Source organism: Poecilia formosa, unplaced genomic scaffold, assembly GCF_000485575.1.
Source record: "Poecilia formosa unplaced genomic scaffold, Poecilia_formosa-5.1.2 Scaffold299, whole genome shotgun sequence".
Taxonomy (NCBI): domain Eukaryota; kingdom Metazoa; phylum Chordata; class Actinopteri; order Cyprinodontiformes; family Poeciliidae; genus Poecilia; species Poecilia formosa.
The window spans coordinates 246,021-270,443 of NW_006800238.1; the positions used below are offsets into that span (position 1 = coordinate 246,021).

Below are 24,423 nucleotides of genomic sequence, written 5' to 3' on the forward strand. Positions count from 1 at the left end.
ACTTCTACATACATTCTCTCTGAAAAAAATGAGTAAATACAATCAACATGGTGGTGATGTTTTCAATCGTAAATAAAAGCAGTTACTGAAAAAAATTGAAGGAAAGCACATGCAATCAAGTTTTCAATCCATCTTGTTTGCAACTTCAAAAAAGCACTTTTATAAAACAGAAAAATCTGAAATGATATTCTAAATCCTAGAGATTTATTGAATTGGCTTCTTTCTGTTAAAAGGGACTCATTACTTTCCACAATCACCTCATGCTTTCTACGGACGATTGATTCCTGCGCAGTGATCAAACTTAATTCAAATCAGATGTCCACTGTTGCTAAACACTCACTCTGGAGGGGGTGGGGGTTGCTGCAAAGCCAATGACCAGACACAATCGACTGGGCTTCAATAAGCCCGGCACACACTGTACAATCTTGAAAATTGTGCAGAACCAGAACAGGTCACACTGTACCAGAAACTCCTGTCACACTGCGTGATAGATGAAGTCAAACTGCATGACTTGTTGCTTCAGCAGCACTGTTTGATTTGTTCATGTATTTTTGGATATAGATATGTTGGGGTTTCTTTTTCTTCCGAAGTGCCTTGAGGTTGCATTTTTTTTATCCAATTAGGACTGTGTGAATAAGCTCAACTTAATATAATTAGTAAGTGATTTTCATATTTCAATCAATATCATCCTGTTTCTCTGAATAAAAAAAGAAATCTGACGCATTTCTTATATAAATGTATCCCGAAACTTGGTATGTAACTGGGTTTGGGATAAGGAACACACACCAACAGCTAGAGAGTTCGTCAAAATGCCTCTGAGGAATCAGGCTTAACAGTCTTGGAGCATGAAAAGCTTAGGCAGTAAAAAAAAAAGCAATCGCTTACGCAATCTGTTGTGACAGTTGTAAGACTCATGTCTGCCATCGGGGCTGCTAATTTTGTATCACTAGCAGCTTTTCTATCACAGCGTGTAACCAAGTCAGTCAAACTTTCGATTATTTTGTTCATCATACTCAAGGAAGCTCCTTTAAGATCCAAACAGGTGCTTTTAAATCAAACATCTTTTTGATCATTTAGATTAAACGGATACACAACCACAATTGCTTTGAGAAAATTTAATTGAATAATGTGAGAAAAGATAACAAGATGTTTTGTTTTTTTTCTGTAGCACTTCGTTCCAAATCCCAATCAGGAGAAGAGATTGTGAACAAGAAATAAACACCTTCTCTGTCTGCGTCTAACAAAGCATACGAAAAAAACAAAAAACAAAACAAAACTGTTACATGCAACATTTGCACTTCAGACTCTAAGCTAAAAGAAAAGGGGGCATCACTCAATTGCACTCCAGAATAAAATCAGAACTTGGCTTTGCATACATTTATAAATACATCTCCTCAATCAATAAAGAATGAAACTCCCTGGAGGATAGAGTAAGAGAAAGCAAAATAAATACACAACTAACCACCCACTGGAACTAATTACATTTTTACCATAGAAAAACACCAGCGCCAGTCCCACCAATGTTTTTTTCTCTTAGAAAGAACTGTGTAGGCTTTAGCAGCATTATTTTCTCTCCACAGGTTATGGGACACATGAATAACACTCCCTGAACGGGCCTTGTGGTTATCGTCTGTTCTGGTTCTCGTAGTTACAGAAATATAATAGCCAAGCCACAGTGGTGGCGGTGGGGGGGGGGGTTGGGATTAGAACACACATCTGGTTAAGCCGTTACTGGGAATAAACCAAGAAAAGCAAAACCTCCTCTAAACACAGCAGACTGCCTTTTCTTTGTGCCGCTGAGCCTCAGTGAAACGTGGAGTGAGTCAGCAGTGGCAGGCTGCCTTAAGTGTCTTTGAGGGACTCCCTAGGGAACAGGAGCAGCATGGGGACGATGAACATGTACATCGCTGTACAAGCTCAATGGATGCAATTTTAAGGCTTTCTAACTCGCATTACGGAACATGCACATTATATCGACATTCACTTAAGTGTCCAACACAGCCATCGTAGTTTGGGGAAGAGAGTGTGTGCACAAAAATCATCCGGGGGTTCTAAATTTAGTGAACCAGAGTTGGTTTCACCATATGAGATTTTAGGCTGCCAAAGATTCTTTAATTGTAAAAGATTTGTGGACGTTTTTTAACCTGAGCTTGACTCTGCAGCTTTAAAGGGGACCATGATAAACTGAACATGTTGGTCTAAATATGATGTATACTTTCTTTTTAACCTAAAAGTTATGTGTGATACATAAAAACTCATAATTACTTCAAAAACTGTATATCTTTCACCTACAGAAGTCGCCATTTTTTTACCTGTGCAATTCATGCCGGACCGATGCATTTGAATAAGTGGACTTGAGTCTAAACAATAGACAAGACAACAAAGTCGTGGAGGCAGATGACCTTCATGTCTGCCCACAAAACATCTGGAATCAGGCAAACTGCCTTAAAGTTTGTATGTGACATTATAAACAAGATATCGGTTGAAACAAATAAGCATGATCGGCTTACTATATTAGCTAGAGCTAACACCACTAGCAGGAGCTGACACCATCTGTGGGAGCTAACACCATTAGCAGGAGCTAATACCATAGCAGGAGCTAACACCATTAGTTGAAGCTAACATCCCTAATGGTAGCTAATAAACATTAGCATTACCATTAGCTGGAGCTAACAATATACCAGTACAGAACCAAAAGGGTGTGGCGTTTGAGTGTTTTTGGCATCTCCAAGAGATGCTTTTAGTTTCCCATATTTTATAGGCAGTTTTCCAATGTGGTGTACTCTTTGCTAGGAAAAGAAATCAAAATATAAAATTCCAATATGCAAATGTTTAGGGAACATCACATTGTAACAAGTTTTTTTTTTGTTTGTTTGTTTTATTTTTTTGCAATTCACCTGCCAGTTGTTAGGATAAATCAGTTTACTGCACAAAGAAATTAACCATCACTGTGGGATTCATTCATTTTCAAACTTATCAGGGAAATGCTAACAGTCTAACTTACTTCCTGCATTTGCTTAACTGATGTTTACACTACACATTCAGTGAGTTCCAATGAGGATAAGGTTTTTATCATTATCACACACCAACTGCAGAGTAATCGTTGTAAAATCCATCATAACAAGGAAGGCATTTTGTTCACAAAACAGAACTGACGGCCTGGAATCAAAGCATCAAGAAAATTGTTCTGAAATTGCTATTGCTTATTTGCATGCATTAAACCAGGGTCAAGAAAGTCACATGTGAAGAGGGGGGGAACAGCCCAGCGGCTTGAATACATTAAAGCACACTAAATGGTTTGTTGATTTAAAGAGATTAAAGCACACACAGGAAGGCCTGCTCGATGGATTTTAATTAACTTGCCATATATAAATTGTATGTTATCTGGCATTACTGAATTAAATGCTGAATACAAGTGCTCTTTCTGCTTGGGTGAGTGGAATAAAAGGCTACTTAGAATCTTGATTGGGTCTCGCACACGCATGATGCTGCAGCTACGGGGCCCTGAAAACATTCCAGCCTACCGACCCCCTGAACAGCCATCCAAGGAGAGTCTCTTTAATTATGCACAATACAGCCAAGCTCAAGTCCCCTGGTGCCCCAGATGATCAAGCGGAGGGATGCCGTGCTCTCTACCGGAGTCATCTGACCAAATGGATTCCACTTCCAAGAGTCATTTCTGTCAGTTATAATAAGAAGCTAATACATAACGTGACGCACGCTGAAATGCAAACGATTCGCAGAGTTCTCTGCAAGGATGTGCAGGGTAATTACAATTTTTGCCGCCAGAGCCTTGATGAGCTCCTCTGTCTGTGAAGTACCCCGGGAACAATTTCATAAATCTGCCATATAATATGCATGATTTAGGTTAATGCTTAACGCTGCATCTTATGAAACAGATCTAGTACACCAGAAAAATGAGATAATCCAGTCGAACTGAGACAGAAGTAAGCAAATGTGGAGAATGTTACACTAAGGAGGACAACATAATGTTATAAGCAAAGTGTACAGCCTGCACACTGTACTGAATATACACCAAGATTATCTTATTTACCAACAAGAATAAATGAGAAACAATAAAATGATAATATTATTTATTGAAGCTATAGAAAACTGAACAACAATGCAGGAATATTATTGATCCTCTGGTTAAAAGCCAGTGGTGGGCACACTTGCACTAATCCACCAATATGATAACAGCAGAGTGAACGTTTCATTAGCACTATATCCAACTTTGAAAACATTTAACGCTTCCCCTTCAATTTTTTGGGGATAAATTCTAAAGCAATAATTTACTTGGCTGTTTTCTTTCAGTTGAATGTAGTTCAACATCTGTGTTATGGTTTTTGTCATGTTGTTAAGCATTCAGCAAGCAGTTATATGTTTATATTTGTGCTTTCATTTTGAAGTGGCTGAAGACTGTTTACGTAGCAGTTTTGTGTCCTCTCCGTATATTCTCTACTCATGATTCGGCGCAGCAAATGCTTTTTTTTTTTTTTTTTTCCTGTACCCAGAACTTATAATTTTAGAACAGTTTAAAATCGACTGATGTTCTGCTCGTTTTCTGACCGCACCCCTACCGTGCTCAATCAGGCAGCAACAGAGTTAGCAATCCTCAACAAATGTAAAATTCAAAGGTTTGTTTTAAAGAATTACTTTCTGAAGCTCCTGAAGTGCAACAGAGCAGATAGATGTGCAATAATACATTTGACCTGGCGATATAACACGCCACTGACGCTTGGTGTGTTTCAATATAGTTGAATTTAATGCGTTAGCTTCCACTAAACACCATGTTAGTATATCGCTCTAGCATTAGCAGAACTAATGTTTATGAATAGTGCTGTAAGCTTAGCGCAGCTAACTGGTGCCCACCACTGAAAACCAGTCTTACCTTTCATACCAAGGCACAAAAATACTTCCCAAATTCTCCTTAAAGTCACAAACTGCCAGGCAGTTTTTCTGCCAAAGTCAACAATGGAATATTGACTGAAACATATTAATGTGCAGAAAAATGTCACAATCATCCAGGACTGATGAGATATAGCCCTGCGCTCACTTTCTGTCTCATGTACAAGGCTGATCATGGATTTATTGAAGTTGGATAAATTCTTTTCTGTCAGGTGTTTTTTTTGCAGCATTACTTCTGAACATAATAGCTCTACTGGGATAGTTATATAACAATATACTCCAAAGTATGACTCATAACATAGATTCATGTTTGATGAAAAAGTGTGTTTTTTTCTTTTTTCTTTTTCGCTCTGCCTCTAGTTTCAAAATGCTGTCATTTGATAACTTTTCATTAAAATGCTGTTTATCTATAAGACAAAAAGAGCAAGAGGTCAGAAAACAACTCAGCTGCATTATTATCTGTTTAGGTGGTCATTTCTCTGTATTTTAAAAGCAGCTAAGTTTTCTTAGCAATTTAAAGATACAAAAATATAAGAAAGGTAAAAAGTGAAGAGTTGAAGCTCATATTCAGTTAAACCAGTATGATAACACTGTAGTCTAAGAACGGCACGTGTTTTGATGAAGTTGAGGAGGAATAAAAAAAAAAAGGTCAGGTTCCTACCGTTTTCTGTGTTCTCGTGTTCAGTGTCGGTGAGTGTTAGGTTGGAGTTGGCCCTGCTGGAGAGACACGAGCTGCGGCCCGACTTGGTGTTGCTGCGGCCCCACAGCCTGACCGCGTGTTCCGGGGACATGATGCCGTCCGTCTCCGTGTCTGCGTCAGAGCCCACGCTGACCGAGTAGTCACGGTGAGGCAGCCCCATGTCGCTCCTGTACGTCGCCACATGCGATGGAAGGCCATCTCCAAAGCCGAGGTCTCGCAGGGAAAAGTCGGCCCCTACAGTAAGATGATAAACATTTGAACTGCAAAGAAAAATCAGCAAATGTATCTCGACTGAAAGGTAAGAAAGCTAATATATAACAATTTTATTCAGTGTTGAAGGAGTTAAGTATACCGTACATATTTAGCATTTAAACGCCTTATTAAATAGTTTAATTATAATAAGTGCTGCCCCTTACGGATATGGGTTGGCGGTTGTACACACGAAAACATTGGTTTTGTTTTGCCAGTCAGAAAGAAAAAAAAAAAAAAAGCGTGTTAATTTTTCGAAGTCATATTTTCACTAGGATATTTTTTTTTAAATGTCTGATTAAAAAAAAATTGTTATTTTGGAATTAAATATTTAATTCACAAGATAAATATGCAGCTCCAAAATAAATATTTAGTTTAAAATTTGTTTAAATACACAGTTTGCTTGCTAAATATTTAGTTTGGAAAATAAATATTTAGTTTTGAACTATATGACAAAAATAAATGACTAAATAAGCTAAAAAAATAATAAAAATATTGTGTAACTTTGCAAACTACATCCCATATATGAAGTAATCTCCCATTCATGGATTTAGAAAGATCATTTTTAAATCTCACTGACACAATAATTACAGTTACAACCAAGGCGACTTTAAAACTAACATGGGGAAGCAAAAGTCAAAGAAACACCAGACTACAGAGCACACCTTAATGCCTCACCCACTAACTTCAAAAAGAAGAAAACAAATTACATTTATAGGCTATACTTGTCTAATAATGAAGGTTTAAATGTTGTGTGTACCTCCTTTCCTTTGAGTTTTAAAAAATTGTATATGTTTGCAATTATTAGCTTATTGATTAAAAAAAATAATTAAATGACTTGTTACAGACTAGTGGATTTGTGATTTTGCTCTAACCTTGCCGGCTGAATTCATCCACTTCATGGTGAACCATTTCCTTCACACGGCTGCCGTACGCCATCCTCGAGTCGTGGTCGAAGGCTTTGAGTGTTTCGCTGGAGCTGTAGGATTTAGAGTTGGGTTTACCATCTTCGCTGTCTGCAGAGGAGCTGGTATAACGGCGCTCGGTGTCCTGCCGGGTCGTGAGCGAGCGATAGGGTCTGCGTTCTTTCACCTCCATGGCTGCCTCCTCTCTACTTTCAGATGAAAATGTGGGTCGCAACTCCGGTTCAGTTTGAGCGATTCTGGAAAAGAAAAATACAACAAATTTTTAAAAATAAACGTATATTCAATGTATGGAAGAATCAAGTAGGTAGTGTACTCACACCCCTACATATTGAAAAAACTAAAACTTCTGTGTATGGTTGTCCACCTGCAGACAGACCAGGGAATGAGAACAACTACTAGTTCCACATTTTACAAATCTGGATTTCGTTGTTGGAAGAAATTCATAAAACGCCTCATTGAAGTTTGACAATAGGAGTGAAGGGGAGACAAATACGCAAAAGGAGGTTCTTTAGTACAATAAAACCCAAAATGCTACTTTTTGGTGTCATGTGCAAAACACTATGGCTACGTTCACATAGCAGGTAAATGTGATGCAAATGATATACATTTTTGCCCATATGAGACTTTTTCCTGGCTATCTGAATGGACCAATTCTGATCTTTTCACCACCCAAAAATCTAATCTGTGCCACTTCCACGTGAGATGCTAAATCAGATTCATAGCAGATGGTTTTCAAAGTGTGTGCAGTCTGAACAGGTATGTCACATTTTATTCGACTTTTACGTAGTTGATGTGAGACATGCGTCATAATTCTGTACCAGAAGAAGCCAGACGTGGTAATACCCCATAGAAGGCCATCGCTATTATTTGTGCTTCTGTTTGTTATCTTTGTTTGTCTTTTTATAATCATGTGACAATAAATATTCCGCCACTGTGTGACATCTACGTCGTTCCATGCAAATTAAAAAACAGATTTCAGCAAATCATAATTTGAAGATTGGCAATACGTAGTGCAAAGTTTACTCTGTACATCACACCAGCCGTAAACATGGAGTGAAGAGAATCGTGCTGGGGGATGTTTCTTCAGAACAGACTGGTAAGATTTTAGAGGAAGGTGGATGGAGCTAAAGGCAGGTTAATCCTACAAGAAAATCAAACCTGTGAGTAGAGATTGTAAGAACATTTCACCTTCCTACAAGTCAAATGAACAGCCAGGACTGCAAAGCAATGATTAAAAGTTAAAGTCCAGACCTAAATCCAACTGACTGTGGTTCAACTTCAAGACTGATGTTAACAGACAATCCAATCTGACTTGGCTTGAGAAATACCCAAAAGACCTGCAACTGCGAAAGCAGCAAAAAGGGATTTGTATCGTTAAAAAATATCACATGTTCATGTCTCGGAAGCAAACATCTAAAATCATGTTTACAGAAACGAAAAGAAAAACCCTTTTACTTAAACACAACCAAACGCCACTTAGAGTACCACTTGGATGAGTCACTTCCGAAACACAAACTGTTTAACAAACATACATGTTCCCAGCTGGAGGTTTTAGAATGGCTCAGTCCACTGCACCCGCCTTTCCACTAATAAAATACGACACAACAAATCATGTACCTATAAACTTCATGACACGAGTCTCCCACAAATATTGCAGTTCATATGTCGCACAGAAAATGCTGGGTGTCCGGCGTGTGGAAAAAGTGGCAGGTGTCCTGCCTTGAATTGTGTTGTTTACACGCCACAAATCATCCCGAGCCCGAGAGCTGCGGTGCCAGACACATCCAGGGGCCACTGTGAACCAGCAGAGGTGATTAAAATCTGCATCGTAAAGCCTCAACTGCCAAACAGCACACCCAGGATAAGATCAATAGGAGAGGGAGGAAATTTTAGCATTCAGCCATGCACCATTTTTTCCCCCCCCCCCACTTGCCTTCAAGGACGAAATACTGAAGTGAATATCGGAAAAAAAAAAAAGAAAGAAAAAAAAATGCAGTGTCAGTGAAACATAGGATGAATCGATGCATAATTGTACAGTAGTTTAGTGATGGGGGCCGTGTAATCGTCTCATTTAAAGTGACCAAGTGCTTTAGGATATTAAGTTGGATTAACAAATGTCAATGTGTGGGTAAACTGTATTAAAAGTTTGGAGGCTGTTTATTTAAAGCTTAAGTACAGCTAACTGCAAAGCTTTTGTCATATCAACCACAACCCTTTATTTTAACAATAAAGGGTTAAAATCTACAAAATGTGGTTCAAATTTGTATTAAAAAAAATAAAAATGTTTATTTTTTGAAGACATTGATAAATCGGGTACTGATAAATCCTTAAGGGGGCGGCATTATGTATTTTCCAGAAACATAGTGCCTTTTTAGAGACCAATCAAGTAACTATGTTAAAACATATTGTACACATCAAATGTAACTTAAAAGAAATCTGACTTCCTCAGAATTTATTCTCTGTCTCTTTAAGAATCACCTACTCTCTGTGATGCTTTCCCTTCAGTACTGCATCACAACAATGCTCCTCCATGCCATTTACAACTGTTCTGAGGAGAGTTGGACTGAAATATAGTTTGTATTATAAGCTCAGCAAACCCGCAGTTCCACCAGGGATTTGCTAATTGCTACTGCTGCTAGTCTGCAGGAGTTGAGGGGAGAAGGCACATGGGGGGGCCAAGGGTTGTGTAAGGCAGAAGTTTTGCTGGTGAGAACAAATGTTTATGGCTGCCAGAGATTAAAGGATTCCTCAAAAATGAATGAAATGCTAAAAGCAACAGTCCAGGTATGTTTTTGATGATGGAATAACATTATAACATGATATTTAAAAAAAAGTTCAAAAAGTTTATTTTACATAATACCTCCCATTTAATTTTGGGAATTCTGTGATCAGCTGATGCTTAAATGAGAAACTGATCTCTTCCACCTTTCTTATCCGTCTGAAAATCAGCCACGGTCCCCTTCTGCTCTGCCGTTAGAGCGCTGCCTGACAGACCTGCCCACCAGGTCACATCTGCTCTCACTTAACAATAGTCACCCCACTGTTGGACACTTAGCAACTTTGCCACAATATTAAAAAAAAAAAATTAAATCTGTGTCAGCCAAAAATGAAATTGGCAGGTCTGTCCTTTTAAAGACCAGCGATTGGCCAGAAAAATAGTAATCGGTAATCGGTGCACTCCTACCTCCAAAAAAAAATAAAAAATAAAAAAAAAATCATATTCTAGAAATTGTGTCCATTTACAAAATAAAGTCTAGATGTATGAATTTGTAAAACATTATTACTGCAGTTTAATAGATCCACTCATTACTTTTTCAAATGCAGCTTCATGGCTAAATTCCCATAAATGTTTTAGTTTACACTTCTGCTTCGACATCACCCAGCCCCTTTAAGCGAAAATGAATTACAACTCATTCTAGAAGGACACACAACTGTTTTCAACAAGAGATCAAAACTAATCCAGTCGGATCGGAGACTTTTTTTACTCATTATATGCTGCGCTGTTCAGACAAGGATTTCTCCACCAGATAAGCTCTTTATGAATACAGTATGAGGTTTGTGCCGGACAGAGCAGTAACAGTAATCCTCAGTGAACTGTATTTGCTCCCGTTCTGAAAAACAAAAGAAAAGGGTTTCATTTGAGACATCATTGTTGTCTTTGGGGGTCTCTTCTTGTATGTATTGACAGCTGAAAAGATCCTGGTGATTAATGATTCGAGGCCACATGAAGAGCGAGGGGCTGGTGGGAAGGTCAGGGTGTGTGTTTGGGGGTTGAGCAGCCACAAGAGCACTTCAGCTGCTCCTAAGATTTCAAATGTCGGAGCTGCTAATTTTTTCAAATTTAACTCGAGATCCTTGATGCAAATGCAAGAGGGCGGAAAACAAGCAGCTTCCCAAAGTTTTTGAGAATGCTTTGTAAAAGTGCATTGTTTTTGTTTCCAAAGGGCCACGCTAAGTGCTTTGGCTAAAATTCTGCAGAGACCTTCCACCTCATTATTAATCAGCTCCTATGCAATGAGATGTACTTTTGAGACCATGGGAAACCCAGCAAGGGCTTCAGCAAACTGCTCACAATGACTGATGATATGAGATGCAAATATCCTCCAGTTCAGGACTCGTGCATCTTGAGGAGCTGCTTGCAACTTCTCACAATGCTGCTGTGTTCAAAACTGCTGAATTATTTTAATGAACCAAAAAAAAAAAAAAAAAAAAAAGTTCTTATAATGAGACAGGTGATAAATTATATGCGGACAAATTCAAAAGAAATGTTATCGTTTCCAGATAAGAGTTGGCAGACTGTGAGAAGTGCCTTGAAGTAATGAAAAAAGGTTAGTAAGAGCATTCACAAAGACTTAGAAAAGTTATTAGCTAACACCAGTGGAAAAAAAACAAAAAAAAAACAAAAGCGCCACTGATTGAAATCTCTAAAAAATGAAGATAAGAATCGTGCTTTTATTTCAAAGTAGAAGTTCCTCTAAAGCCTGAGCTGAAGAGCTTAAGCTGCGCCAGAAACCAGCCGAGTATCTCTGCCATGATCCAAAATCAACTGAGGTCTCTCTTGAAAGACAAAAGAAATGATGGATGGTCTGTTTTTCTCCTTAAAGCAATTGCAGACTCCACCTTTTTCAATTTCATTATCTGCACCAGGGTAGATTATGGTTTGTCTGAGGATGTAAAAAGGAAATGTGTTGCAGCTGTGAGCTCTGCAGAGGAGGGATGTGGTCCAACAAATAAAAAGTGTTGCAGGAAGAACCAGAGTGAAATCAATCAGTTACAGCGGTGCTGCTGAAATGCATATTCGCAGGAAGGGACTGCACATTTAAACATTATAAAAACTGAGAGCCTTCAATCCTTGGGGAAATTTCCTTTAACGTCTCCTCCAAGCTACAAGCTTAGAGCAGGTCGATTAGAGTTTAAAATCTACAGTTAAGGTTAAAATTTCAGCAGGTTAGAAAGTCTACCTGGTGTCCATGGTTGTTTTTTTATGCTGGGTTGGACCTCGCCTGCTGCGTTAAAAAAATATATATATCTGGTTTAACACCTTGACAGAAGACAGAACTTCAGCTGCAGCAGCAAAGAAACTAAAGTACTGACAGTTTCAAAAGAAAGGAAACTGCCCATAAACTACTCTGCCCTTGTAGTGCAATTGTGATAAAAACCTGCAGTTTTTAACAGCCACACTGGACAGCTAAATGTGGACAATATTTAAAGGGTTCTGCTTTCTTTTAACTCAAGCCATCATTTCTGGGGTTTTTACTCACAGGACAATTTTTGGCAAGAAATAAAATATAATCAGTGTGTCTCTGCTGCTGGATGCCAACAGTTGACAAGTGGCATTTCTCTCAAATACAAATAAAAACTTTCAGACAATAAAATCTGAGAGAGTGCTTTACTGTAAGGACAGCAGACTTTCCCATGACCGTTTCCACCATGAAGAATCCAAACTTTGGGTTTTCATCAGTTTAAATTTGGAATTAGCACAAAATAATAAATCTCTCTGTTTACCAATATATGTGTAAGTTTTATGGTTAAATTAAATTACAGAAAGGGGAAAAAAATCAACAACAAAGAATTTTTCATTTATTGAGAAGTACCTGCAAATTTATGACTATGAATTTAGTGATTTTTTTTTATTATTATTTCTATATAAATTTAAAAAAAAGTCAGCAACAAAAATATTAGGGATAAAAAATATATTGGAACTAACATTGGTACAAGCATCTACATTCGAGCCTCTTCGTACCAAAATAAGTGGGATTTTAGCACAAATAATGTAGACTTATTAGCTTCCCAATCATACCTACCTCAAAAGTGAGCTAAAAATCAGGATAACCTCATACTTAACCTGAATAATCAATGCTTCAAAAGCGTCCGCTGCAAAATGAAGACATCTCTGCTTCCTTGCACAAAAGAACATCCCTCACACCAACCCCTTAAAGACACCACCTGCAGGATAAACAGTGGCACCCTTTGTTAAAAACACTTCCTGAGACCTTAGCTGGGCAGTTGTGACCATTGCTATAGTGTCAGAAGTTAAATATGGGATCTAAATAGGCGGGAGGCGTTTTGTGGTCCGATATAAATGCAAATGGCCCCGCACTATCCATCAAACAATTAGCAGTATGCTGAGAATTGCTATTCAGAGCTGGTGCTGAATATAAATCTAGTTTCCGCTCTCTGTACAACCTTTGTTTCCCTGAAATCTTGGAGATTCTTCTTAGCAGAAAGCTGGACTAAACGCCGACATATTCAGGCGACACAGACGACAGACACAGAGATGCACATGGACAATGTGTGAGCAAGCTAAGTGATTAGTAGTCGCTTGTGTGTGAAATTAACTAGTTATTTGTGACTCGTGATGATTTTACAAAAATGACAGCTGATATGCCATTAAATGTTGAAAGAGATTAGCCAGCAAAATGATAAAAATGTGAAAGGTTTTCATAATTTATTACATAAATTGTCATGTTTTGATTGGGCAGACAAACTAGTAAGTGTAAACCAAGATCTTGAGACTTTTTCCTGTTAACTACACTGAATATTCCTAAACTGACCTGTGCTAGCAAGAAAGACAAGTTTGGCTGTCATGGCAAGAAAACCTATAAAAGATCTATCAATCAAAGTATGATCAATTTGTTTTACAACTATAGTTATCATGTAGTCAACAGAATATCTTAAGCAGTTGACTGTTGTCTGGCTGCTGGAGCTCCAGCTTCATACACTTCCAGTTTTAGTCTATAAAATCCAAAGTAGCAAAATGGTATAAAGGTTTTAAGTCCTTTTAGTTAGATGACAATGTGAGAAGCATGTCGGAGGTTCTCCATATCCCACCTGGTGTTTTGCACGGTCTGGTGAGAAAGGTCATATTCAGGTGATAGGACACCTCTTGCCAAAAGTCAACCGTAGTGGATCAGGCAGCTCAGGCTCACCAAAACCTGCTATACATTTGGTGATGTTGACATGAAATAAGATAAATGAAAAAACATAATAAATTAAACAGTAAAAATGCTTTAACATGCCCATAACCTAATAAATTGTGCAGTAATCAGAGACAGGAATGCTGTAGACCTAAAAATACCAATACCTAATAAGTTAGCCAAGCTAAACTTAAAGCAATAATCATACACATTAGTTCTGCTAAAGTTGAAGCACTACACCAATGCGTTATTTAGCAGAAGTTATTGCAAATGCGGTAAAATGCTAAATTCAACCATGTTGACACCATGTGTCAATGACGTGTTTAAGAATTCTTAACAGTGAGTTAGCAAAACGTCAATGCAGATGTTGAACTTTATTCAAATGTAAGTTTACAAAACAAGCAAGTAAATTAGTGCTTTATAATTTTTTCGCAAGAATTATTTTAGGGGAAGCTAGTGCACAAATGTTTTAAAAGTTAGCAAAAATGCTAAACAAAAACTAAGCAAAAAAAAAAAAAAAAAAAGCTATAGCTACCGCAGCTTGTCCAATAAGCAGCCAGCTGTAGGCTCATTATTGGAGGAGATAACCTGAGTCATAGCAGCTTGAAGATAGAGCTCCACCAATCAAGTGAAACTGAACATTTTTTTTTTTTAGAATTTAGTGATGTACAGGCAAAATATGGGGGAGATCTTTAAGTGCATTAAAACTCGCAACAGTTTTAATCTGTAATCCCTCCAACCACCAGCATACACCTTTATACACTTATTTTAGCTTAACAAAAATCTAATAAAGATTTGCTGTTTATTACTTTAGTTTTTTTTTCTTTTTAAGCTTGGTTTAGAAATATATTTTGTTCTGTTTTCTGTGGCAAAATCCTTACAAAACAAAAAAAGGAATTGAAAGACTAAAAGAAAGCCGTATATTAGTATTGGCAAGAAAAAGCCTGGTCCGTGCATTTCTCTTTCTAAAAATCTATCAAGAGCATAACAGCAAAACAATGTCACAAGATTGTTCAGTAGAAAAAGATTAATTGAAAAGAACAGCTAGACTTACAAAGTGTTCAAATATTAGTTTTAGAAAGTTTTAATCATGTATGATATTACAAAATATACAATTTTAGCAACAGCAACATTTTTTTTTTCATTCCCATATAATTACCGTGAAACCGTGGCATTTTTACCCACCGTGAGAATCTCATATCACCCCAAGCCTACTTGTAGACATGCTTGGAAGAAGTTTGGGCAGATATCAAGAGCATTGTCTACAACATCTATTGAAAGCAAAGAATGCTCCAAACAGGCAGCACTTACTCCTTTTCTGAAAGATTTTCACATGCCTCAGCTCCATAGAAAAGCTTCCTCAGTCAACAGAAAGGTGTGTTTTCAATAGAGGGGAAGAAAGACTTGGGCAGAGGTGGTGGGGGTGGTTAAACGGCTTGTCAGACAGAACTGAATTTGGTAGCGCTTATGCAAGCAGTGGGGAGAGGGGAGGAACGACGGCGAAGGGGTATCTCAGCAGCCTCCTTCCTGGATCAAAAGCGAGCCCCGCAAGCGCATTAAACAGAATGCGTAAAAGCCTGAACATAAACAAAAGTAGCCTGGGACCATCGCTGCAGCACGCTCCCTGCTACTAATCACTCTAAGCAATTCAAGGTTTAGTCCTGACAGCAGGAGCACAGAAAGGGAATAATGTTTTCAAACCAGCCTGGTAAGCAACAGGGAGAAGCAGACTGGTTATTCACTTTCTGCAATGATGAACACTGCTGACCTTGGCAAAATGCAGCTCATAAGGATTGATCCAGGGTTACACAGCCCAACCTGACTTAATGGAAATAAGTAATGGGTAGTCGTAAGGTTAGGAACAATCAAGAAAAGAAATAAAGTTCACACAGGTTTAAAAGAGGGTCTTTCGACAAGTACTCTGCTGGTGACCTGCCTCTCATTAGTCTGCAACTACTGCTCATTATCCTGCAAAGGCAAGACATGAATTTGATTTATAGTTTGGCCTGCAGGGAAACCAAACCTAATACCAGCTAAGCAATAATCAACCTACTGTAAACTTGCAACTGTCAAAGTCGCTGTTACATATATATTTGAGGTTCACAGCAGTAGCCTGAGGAAGGTCTGAGACTCAAACACTGCAAATAAATGATGTGGCGAACAAAAATATTTTAAGTGCAGTTTCCATTGCTTCAGGACTGTTCCTTTGGAAGTGCAAAAAAAGATAAACTATTCCTACTGCAACAATCCTGAGATCAACCCCAACATAATAGAGAAGAATAGGTCCAGTACATTACGCATGCAGCCCTGAAATGTTCTACTTTATAAAAATAACAGCGGCATCTGTTATGACATGAAAGTCTATTTGCTCTGCTGTTTTTATCATGCTGCTGACTTTTGCAAGAATATCAAAATAAATTACTTATGTTTTTAGGCGGCATTAGCTGGTAAACGCGATCTTTTACCTCCAACATTACGGTAAAGTAAAAATATTAACTCTTGAAACGTAGTTTCCCACTCCTACTACAGACAATTTCACTGTTACATCTCCAGTCCCGTCTGGATTCCATGCATCATGCAGCTGTAATTCAGTTCAATTTAATTGAGTTCAATGTGATTTCATTAAATTTAAATGCTTCGTTTTTCCTGAAGGGGGAATTAGTCGTTATGGGAACACTTATCTAAGTTTCTTTAAACAGTAAGGACAGGTCGCTACACTTGAATCATGTAAAAAGAAAATAAAATACGAAGGTTTATGTTAAAACTACTTCTGAATTTGACAACCAAAAAATTTCATGTTTAAGAAAATAAAATGCCACAAAGTGATTAGCTAATCTGAATTGTTTTCTTTCGGTTTGGGCCAGAAATAAATTTCTACAAGACAAAATACAACGTAGCAGGGTTGATTTGAGTCCATTTAAACCACAACCGTGCGGTTCAACATTGGTGAGTGTTGCTGAAAACACCGGAGTGTCGGCCACAGCTCCGGCACTCGCTCGTCCTGCCCACGTTTCTGCCCATATTCGTGCCCACAGCAGTGATGCACACACTGCAATGGAGACGCGAACAGCTCAAACCAGACGTTTCCCAGCGAGAATGAGGCCTGACAATGGGTTAGTAGCTTATGAGTATTGTTTTTCTTAACTGGAAATATTTTCAAACAGCTGAATATGTTTTATAGGCAAAGGAATCCTTTTTCAGACAGTTGTCTGGCAGTGGAAGTAAGACGTGGGGGAGGGCATGCGCTGTTTTACTTCAGGCTTTAAACAACCACAGAAACATTGGATCAATCCAATACTTTCCCTGGCATCTCAAGAAAAGGCTTCCTGAATTAAATACAACACTGCTGCAGATGGTAAATCAATTGCTAATGCTTTTAAAAAGTATAACTAAGCGTTATTTCTTCTGGGTAAAAAGACAAAACAAAATGAGCCACCGCAATGACATGACCTGACCTTACAATTAAGAGGATCCAAAAACGGTGCCTATCTTTTTTAATACAATAGAAGATCCCATCAATGCTCTTCAAGTAAAATCCTTTAAAACGCTTACATAGAAGAAAATAAGCAAGCCAGAAAAAGTCAAATAAAAGTAAGCAGATTTAGTTTGACTTGTAGCATCCAAATCTATCCCATATTTCTCTCCAGCGACCATTTTTACTTGGATTGCACCATCCTCATCCAATACGCAAATAATCCTTCAAATCACTTCACTTCCTCATTTCTAGGGATCAGAGGGATCTCTTTGGTGTTCATGTTTGCATTCGCAGTACACAACGTGCAGCACACCAGCAATTGCAAGCAATTGTTTTTGGTTTAAAATCGCGCAACAAGAGTCATGCATTTCCAAATTAGTCACCAGGTGCATGCTTTTTCCAGTTTAAGAGGTACATGCTGCTTTTAAGCAGCAGCCCTCAGTGGAAGAACTCCCTGCAAAGACACTACTCTTGAACTGCTGGATACCAATTACACTCCCCTCTCAACGGGATGCAGGAGATTGTCTCAGGATAACTCAAGTAGAACTCGACTGAAGAAGTGGACTGCAAGCATCTGAGACTCACACAACTGGATCCATGCTGCTGAAACTTTAAAGCAGAATGCATTGTTGGTGGGTGTAGATATCAGCTTGATTGGCTGTGATATAACCGTGCAAGTCTGTGAGAATTTTACTGAAAGAAATGCTACAAAAAAAAGAATAAAAATAGAAAAATGCTTACTGACCACAATGTCTGAAAAGAAACTCCCAGGAGCACCAACTAACAAACAAACCAAGAGACGGAGATTCATGCTACCAGTCTGCCGAGCTGCTGGCAGCTCACTCCCGGTCCTGCTGTGTGAGGCCGACTCTTGCAGCCCAGCCAGAAATAAAGTATTTTTCTCAGAAAGTCTGCTTATCAGAAGCTGCGGCCCACCATAGCCTGTGGGATTGTCAAATGCCATCCCCTTCTGTTGAAGTGGTCCACAGCGTTGCCCTCAGGAGCCACTGGGGGTTATAACTCAGCCTCTGGCTTAAGCCATTTATAAGATTTGGAAGGGTTGCACCTTTTTTTTTATTTTTTTTAGCTAATTTAAGACAACAACAAAAAGACACAGATTACCATTGTCTTTACATGGCATAATTACTTATTTTATCAAAACTCTTGAATTAGAATATAGGATGCATTGACGCCAGTCCTGTTTACTCTGGTTTAATTGAACTCTGGTTCCTTTGTCTGGAAAATCCAGTTTGTTTAGGGAGGTGTGAATTGAACTCTGAGACGGTTTGCTAGTCACAGTGCAGTGGGAAAGTGAACCACACCAGTTAAAAATGTAATAAATGTTGAACTTTTGTCCCCAGTAGAACCAAATCTACTGAACTATCAGGTGTGAAAACCCCCATTAAAAATAAACTAATTCACAAAGAGTCAAAATCATACATACACACTCAGGCATGTATAAACCGCTGCCAATATGGGCAGATTGCACTTTAGCAACATTCTTTTATTAAAGTTTTTCTGCCATGGTCGCAAATGTTTAAGCTTAGTTCATAGTTTTTCAGTTCAGCTGAGGTCAGTGCTTTCCAGCAGCTAATAGTTGTTCAGTTTAAGGCTAGTGGCTTTCAGTTTACAACAGGCTTAAACATTTGTGGTTCCTGGACTGTTCCTGATCAAAGTTTTCTTCGCCTAAAGGTGTGTGTCAAACAGTTGCAACTTGGAAGGGGTGTGCCACCACATCAACAATCCCAAATACGCATCAAAACTGAAATTGGAATCAATAGGGCAAACCGCAAGCTAACTTCAAGTTTGTAAGGTAGGGCTGAACATTTTTAGGAACTTGTGATTTGCAAGGGTATCAGTAAATGTTGCTAGAATTATATGACTTGCACTAAATAAATCATTTAAAAGCGTGATAATGTGAGGATAATGAGTGGTCCCATCTAGCTACTGTAAAAAAAGAAAATCCATATTTCCATATTAACAAGGTTTTATTGACAACCACTTCACCTTTTAAAGCTTTTTATGCTGCATTAAACAAGCTCCATTGAATATATTACAGGCAAAAGGAGCACGTATGCATTATACTAAATAATTAGCTAACCTAGTTAATTGCAGTCCAGGCAGCTCTTGGTGATATGCGGTAATGATGCAGTAATGATGGATTTGCGGTATATTGTGCAGCCTTATTGTGCGCCCAGTTCTTGATTATAAATCTCATGTTTATAAATCTCAAAGGTACAATCTCTGAATATTGTACCCTTAAAATAAATGGTTCAAATATACGGTGAGCCAAAAGAGGAAAATTAAATTAATAAATACATAATTAAATCATTCATTTGATGTACCATGAAATAGATATATGCTTAACTGTTTAAATAATTTATTTAGTAGATTAAATATGAAATTAAATTACTGAAATGCAAACCCACAATAGCCGATGAATATGACTAAAAAAAAAATTATTTCATTGTTCCTGCAGCATCACAATGAAAGAATGTCAAACTCAAGCATCAAAGTTGAGGGTCGAGGCCAACGCTGACCTGTTGAACTCCACAATTTTTTGACTTGATCGACCACGTAACCTGGATGACAACTTCCTGCTTCTATGTCGTCTCATAACTGTAAAATCTCTCCTAGCGGCTTCTGGAAATTATTATGAAAATTTTCCATTACAAGAACCACCATAATTTTCAAAGAATCAGGTTAGACTAGTGGAGTTCAACAAATCAGTGAAAGCCCCGCCCATAGCCCCGCCCCTCAACATCAGTTTGACAGATAAAATGATTTCATGGGGGCGCCACAGGAAAAGGAACCATAAAATAATTACATGCACATTTAATCAATCATCTGCATCAGCTATTATGAGTTTGCATTTTAATGATTTAATTACATATTTAATAAATTAGTTGTGTATTTAAAAAAATAATTAAACATTTATTTATGCCATAGTGCATTTAATTAATGATTTAATGATGCGTCTACATATTTAATTTTGTTCCTTTTGGCCTTCCATACAAATAAACCATTAAAAGCAGAAAATTAAAAAAGGATTAAAGTTCCTGTGTTACTCTATGTGTATAAGCCTCAGACTAACACTTTTCAACATAACACAATTGACTTCCTGATCAAAGTGCTTCCAACTGTTCAGTAGGAAGAGCAGCACATAGTGAAAGCGTCAATCAATCACATAAACTGGAGTAATTAAGTTTCCTCACAACAGCAATAATATGGATGTTTGCTGCACTTTGCAAAATGAACCAGCAGCCATCCCTGGCTTCAATGGACACACACACACACACACACACACATATATATATATGGACATGAGATCTACGATAACCTGATGCACCACAAACAGCAGATGCAGCCGCGGTGAGACAATAAAACCAGCGGATGTTCAATATCAACAGTAAAAAAAAAAAATCAGCACACACAGCAAAGCCAGAAGAAGCATCGCTGCATGAAAATGGTCTTACTCTAAGTGCTCAACTGAGTCATCTCTGCCTTCCCTCCTTTGACAGCCACACACCTCCCACATTTCCCTTCTCAACAGCCCCTGGGTGTGGCTAATCACTCTCTAGCTTCATCAGCCACCAGATGACAGCTCCGACTATAAAGATCCACTGTTTGGAGAAGGCGTGGCTGCTGCAGTGGACCGCTGTAAACACAATGGACTTGTTTTCGTCAGCTTCATAACATTGCAGTACAAAAAAAATCCTCTTTCTCAGACAATGAAATAAAGATATCACACTATCTTGACAGCTCAGACAAAGGTCCTTGGGAGGACTGTCCCGGGGTAGTGTTGGTTTATGCTGATTCGTCTCTGACTGATTATGATATGAAATGGCTGACGGATATCTTAGCAGTCCTATGTTTACCTGCACAATCCCCATGTCTCTAAGGTACCAGAGGGTCTGCACTATCTGATCCCAGTGGCTGAACAATAGACAGTGCTGAAACATGCAGAGAACCATATGAATACACCCACAGCACCCTGCAGTCATACCACTTAACGTTGTAACCAGACTTTTGGAGTATGGTTTCGACCAGCTTTACACTTTCAGTGAGTGAAATTTTCAATATTTCTTCTGAGCAAAACAGCTCAAGCTGTGTGGTTTGACAAATTCTCACTTGGTTTTAGTTATGGACATTGACTAAGTCGTTATGACGCATGACTTTGCTTTGATCTAAACCATTCTATCTTAGCTCTGGCTGTATATCCAAACAGCAACGTTTCCTCTTGGGGATGACGTTTTCCAGTGGTGGACTCTGCTAACTTAAAAAAAAGGTTAGCTGCGCTAACCCTAAAACACTACTCATAAACATTAGTTCTGCTAATATCACACATGGTATTTAGCATGGTTGAAGTGCTAAATTCAACCATGTTGAATTTAGCGCCATGTGTCAATGATACAACATTGACCTCAATGGGGTCAAATTTATTGCACATCTACCACACAGGGTTGCGCTTCAGAAAGAGTGTTTCTTTGGAATAGACCTTTCATTAACGGCTTCAATTTTACAGTCTATGAATACTGCTACCTCTGTTGCTGATTTTGACTAGATGGCTAACCGCCATGCTCTACATGAATTAAGGGCATAAAATAAAATAAAGTCTGATTGAGGCATAATCAAAGGTGGAAAAGTTTAGCATTTACATTTTATTAAGATATTTTTTTTAACGAAAGGCTTAGTTTGTCTTCTTTTAGTTTCCCTCTTTGATTGTTCACACATATGGGAGAAAATGACCTTTCCTCCATCAGGGTAGGGCATTGCATCCTCCTATATATAAATTTAATTCTCCCAGTAAATTAGGATTGATCTCTAGCTCTAGGCCACAATCAGCAACACTGATCTAATCAGAGTTTGGCTTAGACAGAAAAGGATACTTCCATAAATAAAAACCATATGAGCACCAAGCAAATGCCTATAACGGCGATGCTGAATTTGATCTTCTTCTTCCTCTCCACAGGTATGCTTTTAGCTCTCTACCTTCAAAGACTACCAGCCGGATAAAATGCTCACCGTGTGTCTCCTTGCTGTTGTTTTCCCTGCACTGAGGGTTTTACATCATACTTGCATCAGCGGATGTGAGCACCACATGCAAGAGTCACTGCTAAGCAGGTAATGCCCATGGAAGCCTGGCTGAGGGTGATCCCAGGGAGACAGAATCTGTCAGCGGCGCCTCGCCCGGCGACACCAGGGGTAATAAATTACCCAGAATTAACACATCATTCTGTGCTCCGCACATGCATGCAGCTACACTTAACTCATGCCATGCAGTCTAATGGTTCTATTAACCAAACCCAGACTTGGAAAGCCAGCTTTCATGGTTTAAAAATTAATGCTTCTAAGTTACTAACAAAACAGAGGGAGATGATATTAAATATTATCTTTAACTTAGCTTAAATGATTTAGAATCCTGGAATTGTAGGTGGGTTTTTATATTTGATTCACATTTTATAAATATTTCAAACAATTTGATTTGCAGGGATTTTTACACATACATTGCCATTATGAAATATTTGCCCCAAATACAATTTTAATGTTTTTATTCCTTTTTGTCTCCGTTTTAGAGCATCAAGTATATTTTCAAAATAAATATAGTAAATGCAAATTGCATTTTTTTTTCAAAAGATGATTTCCTTTGTTAAAGGAAAAAAGTAACTTTCATATCCATGTATCCCCATCAACTCCTCATCAAATCTCACAAAAAGAGACCGAACATTATTTAAACCACCTAACAATTAGGGCCAGTGTTCGTAATTTAATAAGGATTTAACTATAAGATGCCACCATTGGTTTTGCTGTAAAATTAACGTAATTTTGATTAAAAAACAAAACAAAACACCAGTCAGTAACGTTACTCTTAAACACGCGTAAGGACAGTGATCCGAAACACACCAAGACGATCACCTCTGAATGGCTTAAAAAAAATAAGCTATTGACATGGGCTTTTAGGAAAGGCCTAGTCAAAGATCTGATTTGAATGGCAAATCTTTAAGCAGGTATTCATACTTGAAGACCCCTCCAATGTATCTGAATCAAAACAATTCTTAGCTGTGGTACTTTGCACTGCAAACTAAACAAAAAGACACAAAATGACCCCAACAGAACCTTTATCAGCTGATTGGGAAGAGCTCTGACATGCGACTTGGTGGGCATTGAAGGCATCCTCTCCTGTCGATGCCCGTCACTGATGCTGGGGGACATTTAGCAGAGGGCTCAGAGTCCCAGTTCTGCAGCTTTTATCTACCGGATATCTGTAGAAAGCAACTAGCCCTGTGACATGCTGATAGTGTGGTACACACCAAAGCCAAACTTCAGACCAATGTTCAATCATCACAGAAGGCTGAAAAATAAGTGTGTGAGTTTGAAATGTTCTTTTTTAAAAAAAAAAAAAAATACTTCGCGGTGAGATGTTGGTGCTGTGATATACAAAAAAATTAAAACCACTCACGAGGAAATGAATAAAAAATAAAATAGAGGAAAGGAAAAGAGAAACAATGTCAACTGTTTTAAGGGTTAAAGCTTTTACCAATTTCCCCACCAGTTTATCAGCATGGCTTTTAAAAAGCTATTTCATTCCTTCCTAATAGGCTTCATCTTTCCATTTTTCCAGTTTTTGCATATTTTGCCTGCATAAAGAGAAGGAAAAGAAACCTCTGGAGCCAAAATGTTATTCTCACGAGGGAGGAAGAATTAAACCTGAATAGCATAAAACCTGGAAATCTGAATGATTAAACCTTACAAAAACATTATGCATATGGCTGGAAGTAGTTGCAAAGAAACAAAGTAATTTATGGCATGTTTTTCATGCACTACAGAAAATATTAATCATCATTCAGTTGTTTTCTTCTGCTAACTCTGATTTTAATTCTCATTTATAAAGCCTCACAAAAGTATTCTTTGAAATATGTTTTACAATTTGTTCCAAATTTTATTTGATAATACAACAAACTAGTAAGTAACTTAATTATTTTTTACAAACAGAAACGCAAAAATGTGACAATATATTCAGCCTCACTTGAGCGAATAATATGTAGAATCACTTTTGCAAAAAAAAAAAAGCAAAACTTTGAGACATTTCTCAAAAGATATTTTTCAAACTTTCTAAAATTTTCTGTCAAATTTGCTCTCAAACTAATGTTGACACCCTGATGCAAAATAGTTCTCGCTTTGTAGTCAATCGTCTTTATTCTGAAACCACTAAATAAAATCACCCTTTATAGTTTTTGGTTTATACAA

At 38.0% G+C, this 24,423-nt stretch overlaps 1 protein-coding gene across 13 annotated transcripts in view; it reads right to left on the reverse strand.

Annotated features, from left to right (window-relative positions):
- tenm4 (teneurin transmembrane protein 4) overlaps window positions 1-24,423 on the reverse strand; it is a 209,133-nt gene that overhangs the window by 150,562 nt on the left and 34,148 nt on the right. For 12 of the 13 annotated variants that reach the window (XM_016660825.1, XM_016660826.1, XM_016660827.1 and 9 more), the window contains 2 exons: window positions 6,733-7,019; window positions 5,570-5,842 (listed from right to left, as the gene is read on the reverse strand). In XM_016660825.1, the coding sequence (XP_016516311.1) occupies window positions 5,570-5,842; window positions 6,733-6,955 (496 nt within the window). In that variant the 5' untranslated portion in view covers window positions 6,956-7,019. Of the gene's footprint in view, window positions 1-5,569; window positions 5,843-6,732; window positions 7,020-10,271; window positions 10,395-24,423 lie in introns of all 13 variants that reach the window. The other variant, XM_016660817.1, reaches the window with a different exon arrangement.